Source organism: Sebastes fasciatus, chromosome 19 (assembly GCF_043250625.1).
Source record: "Sebastes fasciatus isolate fSebFas1 chromosome 19, fSebFas1.pri, whole genome shotgun sequence".
NCBI lineage: Eukaryota > Metazoa > Chordata > Actinopteri > Perciformes > Sebastidae > Sebastes > Sebastes fasciatus.
This window is the reverse complement of record NC_133813.1, coordinates 24,749,021-24,765,373: the sequence shown is the minus strand read 5'-3', so window position 1 is coordinate 24,765,373 and position 16,353 is coordinate 24,749,021. Positions and strand designations below refer to the sequence as shown.

Sequence of the window (16,353 nt, the reverse complement as noted above, 5' to 3'; positions counted from 1 at the left end):
TCTTGGAAGAGCCATGAGCCTATCTTGGAAGATTTATGAATATGTTAGAATAGCCTGAGCCAACAGTTTTCAAAGTGGTGAAGTGAAAATAAATTAAACTGGCCCTGTAGGCAAGTCGTGCGGAGAGTGATGAATTAGATACTCATTGCTCTGTCGCTCGATGCCTGTCCCTCTTTTGGAGCGAAAAACGCTGCAAACATTACGGCGAAGACAAACAAACATACAAATCAATTAAGTTGTTTTTGATGACAGACTCGTCGGAAAAATTGATTCGGAGGCTAAAGTATGTCAGTAAACACAATGTCACAAGAGAATAACTTACTGAAAGAAAAATCTTTAGTGCAAAACATGGAGAGAAAATGTTGGACGAGCACAACGATAAACACACACGGAGGCATTTTCATCATCTTCTCTTTCGCTCTGTTGCACTTTCTCTGTACACACCGTCGGGTTTACTTTAACTATTTATCTTTTTTTTCTTTCTGAAGCTTGGACACACCACAAAACCCCCAGAAAATATGTATTGGTTTTATGATACTGATCCCACAGTTAAAAAGATTCTTCTATGTTATTTTAACTAAAGCTGCAGCGGGTAGAAATGGAGCAAATATGATTTTTGAAGTTATTTGTATAGTGATTTGTTTTTAGTAGTGCATGAGACAGATCGGGAAAAATAATCATGTGATGTCCTCTGGTGTCCTCTTGTGATCCTAATGGCATCTGCAAGATTTCACAGACCAGAGGAAAACAACCAATCGGAGTCGAGTTGGAGTCTCTGAGCAGCTGTCAATCACTCGCGAACTCCGATCAAACGGTCAAACTAGGCAGCGCTGATCAAATATGAATCAATATTCTGTTACTGTAATGCCTATTTCTCGCATAAAATTAGAAAGTTTGTTTGCAGCCATGTTGAGATCAGTTGAGGAAATACCAAGCACCGCCCACCAGCTGGAGCACAGCCAATAGGAATGCTAGTTATCTCTCAGAACACTTGAATTACAATATGCTGAAATGTCATTATGGAATTTTTGCCCAATGATGCCAAAAAACATTCTGCCTATCTATATTTAATGTTACAGTAATGGTCTGAGGTATTGACCCCATGCATCAGAACCGTTTCCTTTATGAAAACATGCGTCCCTTTTTTGCCTATAGAACTGATAACGCATGATCATTTCCATCAAGATGGATGGCTGCACACATTTTTTCCACTTCTCTCTAACATTCTGAAAACCCAGTATACCTGATGAAATCTTTCCATGTTGACCTGGAGGTCAGCTTTCAATTGGTAGTGGTCAATCAAGACTGAGTTTCCATTTGGGCCAGCATGACCATAAATCTCCTTTTCCCACTCACTCTTGCCAGCTGCAGGCTGCCATTTTAGCAAGTGCCACGGTTTTCCACTCGGCCTTTTTTCTCTCTCTGACAGACTGTGTTTCATCTATTGATTGGGGGGGGGGTTTCTTTACTTTATTCTTCTTCTTTTATTTAGAAGGGCCAATGCAGTATTGAACTGTTTCTCTAAACACTTTGTGTAGCGCATTACTTAAATCAATGTTAAGAATGTGTGCACAAAAGGTGTTGCATTGTAATTGAAAAGTTATTATAACTGATAATACTTCTATTATTACGCCATTATTAAAACATATTATATATTTACCACTAATTAAAGCACCAGTATGTTGGATTTAGTGGCATCTAGTGGTGAGGTTGCAGATTGGAACCAACTGAGTACCATGTCGTAGAACTACGGTGGCCTTCAGGTAACGTAAAAACGTGAAAGGCTGTCTCTAGAGCCAGTATTTGGTTTGTCCATTCTGGGCTACTGTAGAAACATGTTCGAGCAACATGGCGATTTCTGTGAAGAGGACCGACTCCCTGTGTAGATATGAAGGGTTCATTCTAAGCTAATGAAAACACAACTATTCTTAGTTTCAGGTGGTTATACACTAATGGAAATATAGTTCTGAATATTAAAAGTAAGGGATAACGTACAGCAAGCCGGTCATTATTGTGAAATAAACCACAATGCGAAGAGGAAGGTTTATTTCACAACAACGACTTGCTCGCTGTACATTATCCCGCTTATTACACGGCTACTTAATTAAGAAATCAATGATTTGACACAAAACGGTCCACCAGAGTTCGACAATAGAACTGCGCCCATAGCAACGGTCTGTTATACATAGCAATGGTCTGCTATAAAGAAATAACAGACCATAGAACGCTGTGATTGACCAATCAGAATCGAGTATTCAACAAAGACGTGTAATAAAATAATATAAATCCCCCTAAATCCCACACACTGGTCCTTTCAATGAATTACAGTTGACTTTTAAACTATAATTCATTTGCATTATAATGTATTTAGATTTTTTTTATAATTTAATTGAATGTATTTCAAACATTAAAAAAATGGGTAACACTTAATTTTACAAGTCCACAAATTTCATGGTAATTAGGTGATAATTAGCAAGTAATCTATTTGATATTTCTTTGGAAATATGCAAAATTACACCAATATTTACCCCAAAATCTATCGAAAATAACTTAATTATAAACATTATATAATAATTATATTCTGCTATTTCCCAATAGCTGGTAATTTGTTTAATACATTTCCAGGAAAATTATACAAAGTTAATTGATATGCTTTATTTCCATGTCTGCTGATAAATAGATAATAATTAGCTTGAATTAACTTCTTTGAAATTTCTTTAAAAAAAGCCCTATTTTAACAATTATTTGCTATTTTAACATATAATTATTAAATTATGTTTATAGTACAGTCATTTTTTATACATTTTGAGGTAAATATTGGGGTCATTTGGCAGTAATTCCAAAGAAATTTCAAATAGGTTACTAAAATAGGTTGAATATTTAAATAACAAAAAAGGCAACCCACAAAAGATCTAGCTTGTGTACTTCGGATACAACAGTTTAGTTGTGTACAACAAATATGTGCCCCCCAAATACAAACAGATTAACATTATTTCTGTATTTAAGCACGTTTGATGTAATTTCTGTGATAAATCTGGGCTTTTGATCTGAGACGTGTACACAGCACATCTTGACACTTTGAGGGCAGTCGTATCTTTTAAAGCTGAAATGGAAATGTCAGCGCTTGTCATACGTCTCTCCTCCCCCCCTCTCTGGCGTTCTTGTAAAACATGTGATTCCCCACAAGAGCCGGCAAAGGGTGTGTGTGTGTGTGTGTGTGTGTGTGTGTGTGTGTGTGTGTGCGCTCGTATGTGTGTGTGCAACGTGAAAGTGTGACACTAGTACGACATCTCACCAGCCGAAACCCTACCGCGACTGCTGTGCGGGGTACACATGGCAGCACGTGACGGAACAGCTTGAACTGTGCGACTGAAGTGCATGAGCAGCCAAACAGCAGCCATATTTTGAAACCCAGATAATATTGAGTGTGTTTGAGCAGCGTTTTTGTTAATTCAAAACACATTTACCATGCAAATTGCAACACTTTGAGGGCATAATTCCTTAAAAGAAGAAAGAAAATTGCTAAATTGCATTCACCGTATGTGATCTTGCACACAGGAAAAAAAAGGAGAAGAAAAGTAATCACTGACTTACTTTTACTCAACTTGTGTGTCTGTGTCCAGAGTGCAGCACAACTGGCAATAACTCAGCCCCAAGGAGAGCTCATCTACCTCTCCAGACTTGCCTGCCCTCCTCAATCCAGCATTTGCTTCAACATGCAATTTCAGCAATTTCCTCTTTTCAGGAGGCAGCAGCAGCAAGCCCTGAATGCCAAGACCATTTTTATATGTAATTTATGCTTTTTCCGGTGATTACTGCACCTCCGTCCTTGCTTGCTTTCTGTGTTAACAATACGAATAAGTGGGTTTTCTTCAAAGCTAACGTTATATAGAAGGTATTGTGCGGAAAGCATTGTGTCCCCCGCGAGTCTTTCTGTTCCACACAGATAGAGCGGTGTGCGTCACATATGCATATGCAGGCACTTGTATGTTAATATGTTCAGGAAATGGGATTTGCCACTTCTCTGTTGTTTTGCTGTTTCAAATATATGCATGCCTAAAAATGGTAAAAAATCCCCAAAACAACAGCACTCAGGGATGAAAAAAGCAATCATCCTCATTCATGCTTCACTTTGGACATAATTTGAGATGGAAATATTGATGTCCCAAACAATAATTCCCACACACAAATACTTAAGTAAGATTGTACAACAAAAACCGTCACAACACAGGCTGCTGTCTGCAAGTGTGCCGGGGACACTTATGATAATCTGCGATAATCTACTCAGCGCAGACACAGCAACGCATTATCCGTTTGAATGCTAAGCACGCCTCATTTAAAACTTTAAAAAATGCTAACATATTCCGAGAGCCGAGGATAGCTCCATGTTATCCTCTGTCAGGCCCAACACACACGCTGCCAGAGACCTAAAGCCTCTTTATGTAAAGAAATGAATAGTGGATAAATAGCTACTTTAGCTGCGCCTTTACTCTCGTCTAGTTGTGGAAGAGCAGCTCTCTCGTGTGAAATGGGCCTACGCAGCAAATCTTAAAGCGATATGCCCCTTCTGTTTTTAAGTATCTTGGGGATCAGCAGGGCGGACTGGACTGAAGAGAATCAGGCAATCTTCCAGTTCAGAGGTCTTTGGTTTTTGTATCGTGGCTGCGACGATAACCTCCAATGGTAATTTAATGCCGCCATTCAAGTAATGCACTTTATTGCACCAGTGGAATAAGTAATGATTATTTTGCGAAATTGCGGCCACACAATGGTCAATTAATCTTTAATGAAAGTGTAACTTATGAGGCGGAGCGTGGCATTGCAATAAGCAGGCGAACCGCTTGCCAAGGCAGTTACAAGCCTCAGTTGTGGCCCACAGTCCTCATCTATCACCACGTTAAAAATAGAGCACTCTAGAAAGAGACATAATGAAAAAAAGGCAAAGTCACAGTTGCAGACTTCTCCGTTTTTTAGCATTCATGGAATGTTTGGAGGCCCGTATCCTCCCCGACGAACGTGAAGGAAATATATCAGCCTCTGATGTATGCGGCGAGATTAACTGCCATTTTGAGGTGCTATTTATTTAGAGCGAGCCAGGCATAGGGGTTGCAGGGAATTATGTGCACTGGCAGAGCATGAAGTTGGAGGTTATCAAATGGCTGCGCGGGAATTCCAATATTCATTTCATCAGCAGCTCTTTAAAGATGGTATAAGTGTAACTCCCTGCTCCAATATCTAGTGTTTTCCCCCAACAAATACCTGCGTCAGAGCCACATAAACTGCTTTATGGCCCAATCATTCTCAATGTGCTCACATGCTACCGCGCTAACACGGCAAAGCCAGGGAAGTCACAAAGATAAATGTTTTTACTCTGATTAGTTTCTCATTTCATTTTTGGCCCGAGGGCTCCAATTCTCTTACTCATTCCCCCGCCGCACTAACAAATGTTGATGGATTTGCTTTTATTGCATGAAATCATTTCTACACCGGAGTGGGAGGAACGAGACATGACATTTTTTTCCAATACTTGAGTAGACGTGCTCGGTGGGAGAACGTAGAGGATAGAGCAGAAGAGGTGAAGAAGCAGGAATGAGGAGGGGTGATTGATCGAGTGAATTGGAGCCAAAGGATGATGGGGGGGGGGGGGACGAGTCAAGGGGGCATGTGCATGAGTGTGGCGGGAGTAGGAGTGAGCGTAATGAAGTAAGACAGAAGAGATGTGTACAGAGACGGAGTGCGAGGTGGCGAGAGAGAGAGACAGAGGCACGGAAAGAGAAGAGGACAGAAACATTGAGAGGAAAAGAGAGTGGAAAACAATAGATCGCAAGAGTGATAGAGCCGAGCTGAATGTCGGCATCCCGAACGATTCCCTCTGCAATCTCCCGGTACCAACACACAATGATATCAGAAGAAAACCTGTGTGTGTGTGTGTGTGTGTGTGTGTGTGTGTGTGTGTGTGTGTGTGTGTGTGTGTGTGTGTGTGTGTGTGTGTGTGTGTGTGTGTGTGTGTGTGTGTGTGTGTGTGTTGATGGTAGGGTTGGGAGGTATGAGGTATAGTTAGACAGCAGAGGGAAAGAGGGAGGGCTGAGGCACTCGGTGTTATTGTGCACCCGGCCGCTGGCACCAGCACTGTCAGTAAGCAGCGTTGATCCGTGAACTTGCCATCTGGATTCTCCCACAAATCACATTAAAGTTTCAAGCCCAGGAATACATCAAGCTAAATGAATATTGGATCCAGGGGCCGCAGACAGGCCTGATGGAGAAAAAGCCCTGCGCAACCCAACGCTTTTGTGGTCAGACATGATCCATCCATCCCCCTTTACGCCCTCCATCCCCTCCCTCCTTCTGTTCCCTTCATCGCTGATGGGCAGTGGTTCTGATAAAGGTTCTCTACAGGGGAGAAGGGGAACCTACTGATATCCAAAAAGAGGTACACAAGAACAGGTTGTTTAGTATAAAGAGGAGTTGAAGGTGCTGAATAGACGCAGAGGTTTACTTCGCGGTGGCCTCGTCTTTGAACTGAGATCATGATGTACAAAAATATACTTGAACTATTAGCATCAATAAATGATATAGAGGTCAACAGTGAGGTTCGGGAAGTGAAAATACAATTCATATTCTGACTCAAGGATTTGATTATTAGCCACAATGTAACCATCCAAAGGTAGACTTATCAAGAGCTATGAGATTGTGAAACGGTGGGATATATGTTCCTGTAGGAGTGTGTTTTATTCGCGATGTCATGAAGTATTCAACTAGTGGTTCCCAACCTATTTTCCTCAAAGCCTCCCGTACTTGTATCTAAGTAAAGATGAGCCCCCAACCACATTTTATGATTTCATCACCCAAAATTTACAAATCCTCGAACAAAACATTCAATTTGAATGTGTTTCAGTGTAATAAATGAGTTAGTCTTTTATTTTTTTTCTTTAATGAATATAAATCGTCAGCTGAACGCCAACAAACGTGGATATTTCGTTAGATAAATACATTTTGGAAATTATTACATATATCTTTTTCCAATCAATTTTGACTTTTGGACTTTTCAACACTCTGGAGTTATTGGAAATGTTTTGATCCCAGCAGTCAGAAACAATCCTTACGCAGCCACCACTAGAATCTAACTCTACAAATAAAATAAAACCAATAATATTAGTGTAGCCTGATCTTTATCTGCAGCTGTGCAGAAATACTGGGTTCAAACAGAATGTGGCCTACTAAGTAGCAAAAAGACATTTCTTTTTAAAGAGTTTTTACATACAGACTTTCTTAGAAACAAGCTCGTACATGCTGCACCATGGTCTGCTCCTGGATGTCAAAACGGACCAACATGGCGGCCCGTTTGGAAACTTTCTCTTATACCACGAAAAAAGTTCACCGAAAATGTGTTTCTGCAAACATTTTAGGTGAGAAATAAGGCATGCAGTTGCTAAATCCGTCTTCGTTTTAGATCGATATGTTAGTTTAAACGTTTTTCAGGCGGTGAGTCGCCATTCACAATAGTTTATGGGATGAGTAGTTCCATCCATCCGTTATCTGTAACCGCTTATCCTTGACACGGTCGCGGGGGGTGCTGGAGCCGATCCCAGATAGGTTGTCAGACTATAACAGGGCTGACACATAAAGACAGACAACCATTCACGCTCACATTCACACCTACGGGCAATTTAGAGTCAACAATTAACATGCATGTCTTTGGACTGTGGGAGGAAACCTGAGCACCCGGAGAAAACCCACGCTAACACGGGTAGAACATGCAAACTCCACACAGAAGGGCCCCAAGCCGGATGAGTAGTTCCTTCACTCTTAAAATAATTATGTACACAGTCTTTTTTTCCGATTTTGTTTTGCTCTGAATCAAATGTTTTACGGTCACGATTCATCTTTTAGCTAGTTGGCCTGGTTCCATGCATAAAACTCTTTATATCAGAATTTTCTGAAACGGCAATGGAGTGTAAAAAATGGAAAATTCACTTCCCCGAACCGGAGCCGTATTGCTGCATGAATAATCAAAACACAGTACTCTATGTGTTACTTTTCTTCAAAGGCTGTCACCATGACGATGGAGGACGTTGTCCTATGCTTCGGAGCCGGCACATATTAAGACCTTCATTTGCTTCTAAATCACCCACAGCTTTCAGTTTAGCGTATGTTGTGGGTGAAAATAAGGAGCATTAATTGCCACATGCATATGCATAATACGATACCATTCGACTCTATGACAACACCCCGGAACATGATTCATGCGTACAGTATGAAATTACAGGCTCATACTCTCCCCCTTTCATTTCCGCTACATTATGTTGATTTTACATAAATTGGATTCTCATTTTCACCCAAAGGTGAAAATAATACGTGAGCGAAAAAAATAAATAATGCAGTCATTTATCATTCAATAACATGTTATGTTCTGGTTCCTGGTTGCATCTTTTCTGCTGAAGCACAGTTTGTGCTCAAGTAAAAACCTATTAAGAAAATATTGCCTCACCAAGATGCTGTTTCATACAAGAACGGGGAAAAAATCTATTTAGTTCTTTTCCAATTCAGTGGCTTGAAGAGTTAGTGGTTTATTTTCCCCGGGCCTGGACTGAAGAGAAAGGCTTTGCTGTTAGCTGTTCGAGCTTCAGTTCTATGAGATCCCTGGGGTGAGATATGGATTGTCTAAAAAATTATAAATACCTTGTCAGTGGTGAGAGTGAAGAGGTGCTTTCAGCTTCACTCCTAAATTGGCCTGTCGATTACAAATTCAGCTGTTGCCATTGGCTTATAATTAGCTGCAAAGTTGGATATTTAAACTACAAGCAAATCCAAATTTATTGTACACATTAAAGCATGTGTTTGAAAATGCTCACAAAGGGGAAATAAATTCTGTTCTAAATAAACCCAGCACAAGGGAGCAGGCATCAATCACTGTTTTGCATTGTCACATCATGAGTGACCCGCCCGCCACAGAACAGACAGCCCATATTGAACATACTGTACATAGTCGAGCTTTGAAGCACATCCTTTCAAAAAATAAACAAGTGCTTATAACACAAAGCAATCCTGGAAGGGCAGCCAGCCATTTAACTGCAGCTTTTTCTCATTTTGATAACTTCTTCTTCTACATATGTGTTTACTAAATCTGGGAAGAGATACCATACAGTTTGGGTATCATGCATTCACAGTAATACTGACTCTCATTTTTCCATTTCAGTTCTTACTCTGGACACACATAGATTCAAAAGTTCTACTACAGCTGCCAGTGTGTCAGCACACTGACACACTGGCAGCTATAGTAGAAAAAATGTGGGATTAATTTGCGATTAATCGGCATTAACTGTTGACAATCTTCCGATTGATCGCGATTCAATATTTTAATCGATTGACAGCCCTAATTTGATCAGATCTTGTTTTTATCTTTTCTGATAAGAAAAAGGAGTTTATTGTTCGGTGCACTTTCATGATATAAAAAGCGTGAAGGCTGCACGTTTTCAGATTCCTTTTTGTCCAATTGCTTCATTGATTTACAACACGCAGAAAATTGGAAAGGAAAAAAGGATTGGATTGTTGTTGTTTTTTTAATAGTACTTTATGTCATATTAGAGAGTTTTTTTAGATTCCGTTTCACTCAGATGGTAACCTCCGGTTCTGAAAAGTGAAACCAATGCTGAAGTGCCTTAAACTTGCATTCTTTCTAACAGCCAGCAGGGGGCGACTCCTCTGGTTGCTAAAAGAAGTCTGATTGTATAGAAGTCTATGAGAAAATGAGCTTACTTCTCACTTGATTGTATTACCTCAGTAAACATTGTAAACGTGAGTTTATGGTCTTGATCGCTAGTTTCAAGACTTCTTCAATACAGCATGATGTTCATTTAGTAAATTATGGTCCCATTTAGAGTCAAATAGACCATAAAGCAGGGGATGTTTTAGGGTGCGGCCACCTTATCATTTACAGGTTGCTACCACAATATTGTCCGGTCTGGAAGTTGTCCGTGTTTTCGTCTTAGAACTTTAACCCTTTCACGGTGTGTTCTCAGTTCATGAAAGTTAATTATAACCTTTTTGGTTGCCTGAAAATGTCTTATCCAGCATTTGGTTGTACTTAGCTCCACCCTCCGGTGTCACTTCTGGTTGCAAAAAAAACAAGATGGCAACGGCCAAAAACCAAGTTGGCTACAGACAAAATGCCAAACTTGAGGCTTCAAATAACAGTCCACAAACCAACGGGTGATGCCGGTCTGTGAGTTGTCCGTGTTTTCGTCTTAGAACATTAACCCTTTCACAGTGTGTTTTCAGTTCATCAAAGTTAATTGTAACATTTTGGTAGCCTAAAAATGTCTTCTTTAGCGGTCGTGTCACTTCTGGTTCCAAAAAACCAAGATGGCGACGGTCAAAATGCTGAACTCGATGCCTCAAAACCGTAGTCCACCAACCAATGAGTGATGTCACAGTGACTACATCTACTTCTTATATACAGTCTATAGTTTCACTAAACCTCCCATTTATCTCTATTTCAGGTCTTCAGGTCATTTTCCCAGAATACCTGCAGGAGAAATTTGTCCAGTCAGCTCTGAGCTACATCATGTGCAATGGAGAGGGGGAGTACGTGTGCAGCAACAACCATTGCATCTGTCAGTGCGCCGACGAGTATCCCCAATGCAACTGTCCCATAACCGACATCCAGATCATGGAGAACACCCTGCTGGGGATGTCTGAGTCCTGGGCATCCTCTTACAAGGACTTTGAGAACTCTGGTAAGATGGAAATTCCTCCAACTTCTATTCATCATGAGAGTTATGAAAGGGACTAATTCCTGACGTATTTAGCCATTTGAATTCTGAAGTCTATATTATTAATGGGCACACATGCGGAGCTCAGATAATTAAGGTAATCTCATAATCTCGCAATTTCCTTTTTTGCTCGTGGATCGTTTTAAAAACACATTTCATAATTTGGCAGCTTAGTCCTTCCTTGCTCACTGCCAAATCTACATAATTAATAGAAAATTACATTTTTCTTATATTCACTGCAGAAAGTAGTGTGAGACTCTAACAGTGCTACAAAAGGTTCAGGGTCATGGATGGGCAGACAATGCAGCTTTTTTTATTTCTGACACCAAAGACTGGTGTTCGCTTCCTGTCTCCGACCAGTCGTAAACATTGATTTTGGACTAGCTACGTTCTTGCCTGTTCTTGACGATGGTGATCTGCTTTACATGAGTGCATCAGTCTATTGTCTCTATATGTTGGAAACTGTAGAGCCCTCTCTCATCACTGTATATTGTACTCCAAAGTAAATTGGCCGGCCCTGTAAATACGTCGGCTTAGCCATTGGTATGTTTTTATCTATAAGGCCATTCTGGGTAGACTCTCCTGTTATTTATCTGACTTTCTAACCAGAAAACATGGCAATTATGGGTTTATGACTGTTCTCAGAGATCGGACTGAGTTGGGAAAGAAGGCCTTTATGTTTTCTGCACCATCTGCATGGAATAGCCTGCAAAATGAATTTAAACTCCAGGACCTAGTCACTCTAAATGAATTTAAAGGCATGGTGAAATCTATAGAAACGGACTCTATCGATAATTGTACTTGCTTTGATTGAAATAGGATTATATGGCTTCCTTGCACTTTTACGGTATGGCACCTTTGAGCTGATCTATTGGGTTTTTTTAATGTGTGTGTATGAAACTGTTTGTACTGCTGCCATTCTTGGCTAGGTCGCTCTTGAAAAAGAGATTTTAATCTCAATGGGTCTAAACCTGGTTAAATAAAGGTTAATGAAAATGAAAAAAATTCCTTTAGCCGCCACGATGATCCTTCCTTAAAGGTGCAGTGTGTAGGATTTGGCGACATCTAGCTGTGAGGTTGCAGATTGCAACCAACTGAAACTTCTCCCGTGTGCCAACACGAAAACGTGAATGGCCCTATATAGAGCCGGTGTTTGGTTTTTCCGTTCTGGGCTACTGTAGAAACATGGCAACTCTGTGAAGAGGACCCGCTCCTTATGTAGATACAACCTGCTCGTTCTAAGTTAACAAACACACACTTCTTATTTTCAGATGATTATGCATTACAGAAGACATACTTATTAATATTATATTCCATTTCTGCCAATAGATCCCCTAAATGTTACACACTGTTCCTTTAACCGCAACCAAGTGTTTTGCATGCGGGCAATAGATCAGTAAACACTCATATGGGCCGTCTTTGTTATGCAATAATACTTTTTTTACTTTGTTATTTGTTGTTTATAAGGAATGAATGACAGCAGAAAAGACAACTTTCAAATGTCAAATGCTTGAATGTCACGGCAAGTAATATTCTCTCCCTGTTTTCATTGAATGCAAATGCAGAGCTGAAGGGGGGGCTGTAAAATATTGGACACAGTGGGGGGAAAAAAGCACAACTAGTGCCCAGCTGTTACATTGCAAGTCACCATGTTTATCTATTATTGATATGATATATAAAAGTGTCCCAATAAAACCTGCCAGCAACAGATAAATATATTTATGTACCATAGAAGAAAGTTTATGGGAGTCACGGAGGTCATTGAGTGCAGTTAAGTCTGCGAAGAGGTGGTGAAAAGTATAGAAGAGGCCAAAAAATACATATTTATATAAATGTATAACCGTCCCAGAAAAAAAAATGCAATTCACACACTCTACAAAAGAAGAAATAAAGGAATCAATAAGGGTCAGGGGGCCTGTGTGGAACATTTGTCCAAACTTTATCATTTTGTCTTAGGTTTGAAAAACAGAGATTATAGAGTAAGATTGTATAATTTTCTATATGCAGCCACAAAAGTAGTTAAACCTGCAGTAGGCAGAATGTTTTTGGCATCATTGTTCAAAAATTCCATAATAACCTTTCAGCATATTGTAATTCAAGTGTTCTGAGAGATATGGCTCTGTTTCGGGCTTTAAAAAAATCTATCCCGTGACGGAAGACTTTGGCCAATCACATGTCATTTCAGAGAGTGTTCCTATTGGCTGTTCATTCAACAGATGCAGCTGTCAATCACTCGCGAACTCCGATCAAACGGTCAAACTAGGCAGCGCTGATCAAATATGAATGAATATTCTGTTACTGTAGTGCCTATTTCTCGCCTCAAATGTTTTCAGAAACATCTTGTAGTGTACTGTTTAGCTGTAAAATGACAAAGTTTCTTATTCACATTCTCCACAAAAGTAATAAAGGAAAGATTCTTTAATTATGAAATATTTGATAAGACCTGTGATTGCTTCAATTAAATGGCAGCCATACTTTTTTAACGTCACAGAGAGCGTTTACATTTTGACAGTCAAGCTAATAAATTCATTATTTTAAAAGATCTCTTCCCCAATGTAATAAAACTAAAATTACCCTAACTATCCACTTTTACCAAAGAAAAATGGGAAAGCCAATAAAATACATTCTGTCAAGACACTTTTCATCAACTCACAGGAGTTATGTACAGCACCTTCTCTACAAAGGCTGATGTTTCCTCTTGGAAGAGAAACTTTTTTTGGGCCTAGTCTGTTGAAAGGAAAAGAGGTGATTTGATTGATGGTGACTGATATCACAATATACCGCTCCCACAGATAATGTATTTTCCACTACCAACATTGCTGCACTCGTGCATTGTGCATCTGTCCAAAAAATTATCACATCAGTTAGATATTCTGCATGTACACAATGATTTGATAAAAGTTTGTAATACATTTGATCCTAAATCGACTAGCTACTACAAGAGTACGAGCTAGGTTAGTTGATTTGGGAACTTCCCTTCTGCGGATGTTGGTAAATGGTAAATGGTAAATGGACTTGGACTTATACAGGGCTTTTCTAGTCTTCTGACCACTCAAAGTGCTTTACACTACATGTCAGTATTCACCCATTCATACACTGATGGCAGAGGCTGCTAAGGTGCCAACTTTGCCCATCAGGATCTAATCTAAATACTCATTCACACCAATGGCTATGCCTTCGGGAGCAATTTGGGGTTAAGTGTCTTGCTCAAGGACACATCGACATGTGACCTGGAGCAGCTGGGGATCGAACCACCGACCTTCCGATTGGTGGACAACCTGCTCTACCCTCTTAGCCACAGCCGCCCCAAGTTGCATGCAAATGCAGCATTTATCTCGGTACAACTACAGAAGAATTCTGAATGGCAACTAAAAGTTTGGAATAGGGATGTACCGATAGCGATGCTGGATTAGATATCGGGCCGATACGATTCAAATAGCTGGAGCGGATATCGCTGACAATGGGGCCGATCTATTCAACTAAATTGTATGTTTATATACTATTCACTGCAATACTAATTCCTGTTTAAGTTTTGACCAATTTGTTGCTACATTAAAAAGGTTTACACCTGAATTGTAATTCCTATTAATCTTGAAGATTTTTTATCAAGTCACTTTTACCAAGTCACCTAAACCAACCCAAGTTGCTAACCCTAACCCTAACCATAACCCCTAACCGTAACCTTTTTTTATTTTAATGATAAAGAACAATTAAATATATTTATATATATGTATTTATTGGTCACATTTTGTTTTACAAAGTTAGGAAAGCAATGTTTAAGTATAGCCTGGTGTTGCACATGAATGAATGATCCCAGTCACTTCCACACAGTGAGGCATGCAGCTTATTAATCAAACACTGGTATCGGATGGGTACTCGGTATCGGCCAATTATACCCAAAGCCCAGGTATCGCTATCGGTATCGGGACTGAAAAAGTCAGATCGTGGCATCCCTCGTTTGGAAACATTATATAAACATGGTAATATTAAATTGGTGAAACGAAATAAATATCTGGTACCCTACAAATTGAGATGTAATGGCACCAAGAGGTAAAGTGGGGTTACATTGTGAGAGCTGTAATCTGCAGATAAGGTGCTGGGTGACTGGAGATAAGAGTCAATCGAGGGACTATGTGGACTCCTTGGAAGCTGTATCAAGGAAGAGATCCTTGATGGCTTTGAAGCCTGTTAAAAAGGACTTGGCAACTGTTCAACTGGCATGACATGATAATGGATTTTTTTTGGTGAGGGAATCAGACAATTTTGAATATTGGATGCCGGAGACACCCATCTTTTCTAGGAAAAAAAGGCGAGGGGAGATACTCGACATCTCTTAGAAAACTGGGTGGAGGATTACGGCAAGTTGGAAACAGGGGAGGAGAAGGAATCTGGCTTCTTTGAAGAAAAAGGGGGGGAAGGGAGCCCTGACATGCCTGGGAGGAGAGTGGAGGAAGTTCTGACATTTCTCGGCTGTGTCTCGAAAAGAGCTCTCAACTCTGCGGTTAAGGCTGTTAAAACTGTCGAGGAGAGGTCTGTAGGAGGGTACCGGCTTACTGCTCGGGTCTTTGCAGATCTTGAATATGGGGGATCTTTTCTTTTAAGAGCATGGAGAAACTTTGCGTTCTGTGTGTTTAGCACTAGGGGGTTATATATATATATATATATATATATAAAGGGAATTAGATTGTGTTGTATCATCTAAACTATGACAGTATAAAGATGAAATGTGAACCCTGAGTAAAGGCTGATATCTTTGCTTCTTCAAACTTGACTGCTGACATTGCTAAGGAGACACTTTTGGCATTAAATTGTTCACTCTATTATTTATAATGATGTGCTTGCTTCAAATTTATCTTCGGAGATAATGATGAGCTACTCTGAGTTATTTGACTCAATATTTTCTTAATTAGCACACCAAATAAAACATTCCCTGTCCTTGTGTATTTGCTGCTGGAGTCTTGGTAACACCACTAATGCCCATTGTTGCTAAAAAATAGTAGTCGGTGTTGAAAACAAAGGTCAGAGAGCCGGGCTCACGGGTTGTCTGGGGAGGAGACAAGCGAGCATTATCAGAAGCAGCAAGAGGAACATGAGGGCAATAATCAACACTGTTTGGGCAGTGCTCTTCAGTGAGTGTGTGGGAGCGAGAGAGTAAAAGGGTGTTTACTGCACTGATGGTTTCAATTCTCTGTAAATGCTCACAGCAGAAGCAATCCGAAAAAGTCAACCAAAGACGTCCAACCACGTATTAAGACTGGTCCGGATCCTGGGGGCTTACTGACCAAAAAAGTTTCACTGACATTTTTCTCCACGTTTCTTTAGAATTTTAGAGTCTCTTCTAAATAATCCTTTCGCAGTGTACCACAGGTAAAGAGTTTAATTTTGGATGAATTGGTCAAATTTAAAGAGGACCTATTATGCTTTTCCCTTTCCCTTAGTGTGTTATATAGTTTTTGTGTGCATAAAGGTCTGCAAAGTTAGGGGAGTTAAGGGAGTTACTCTCCGCCACAGAAACACTGCTCCTGAACTGCCTGAAACGCCTCGCTTGAAGTCCCGCCTTTTCTTCCGTAACGTGGTGATG

The 16,353-nt window shown here is 40.1% G+C and overlaps 1 protein-coding gene across 3 annotated transcripts in view; it reads left to right on the top strand.

Annotated features, from left to right (window-relative positions):
* Nucleotides 1–16,353, top strand: part of brinp1 (bone morphogenetic protein/retinoic acid inducible neural-specific 1) — a 220,187-nt gene that overhangs the window by 182,208 nt on the left and 21,626 nt on the right. For all 3 annotated transcript variants that reach the window (XM_074617747.1, XM_074617746.1, XM_074617748.1), the window contains one exon: nucleotides 10,500–10,736. In XM_074617747.1, the coding sequence (XP_074473848.1) occupies nucleotides 10,500–10,736 (237 nt within the window). The remainder of the gene's footprint in view (nucleotides 1–10,499; nucleotides 10,737–16,353) is intronic.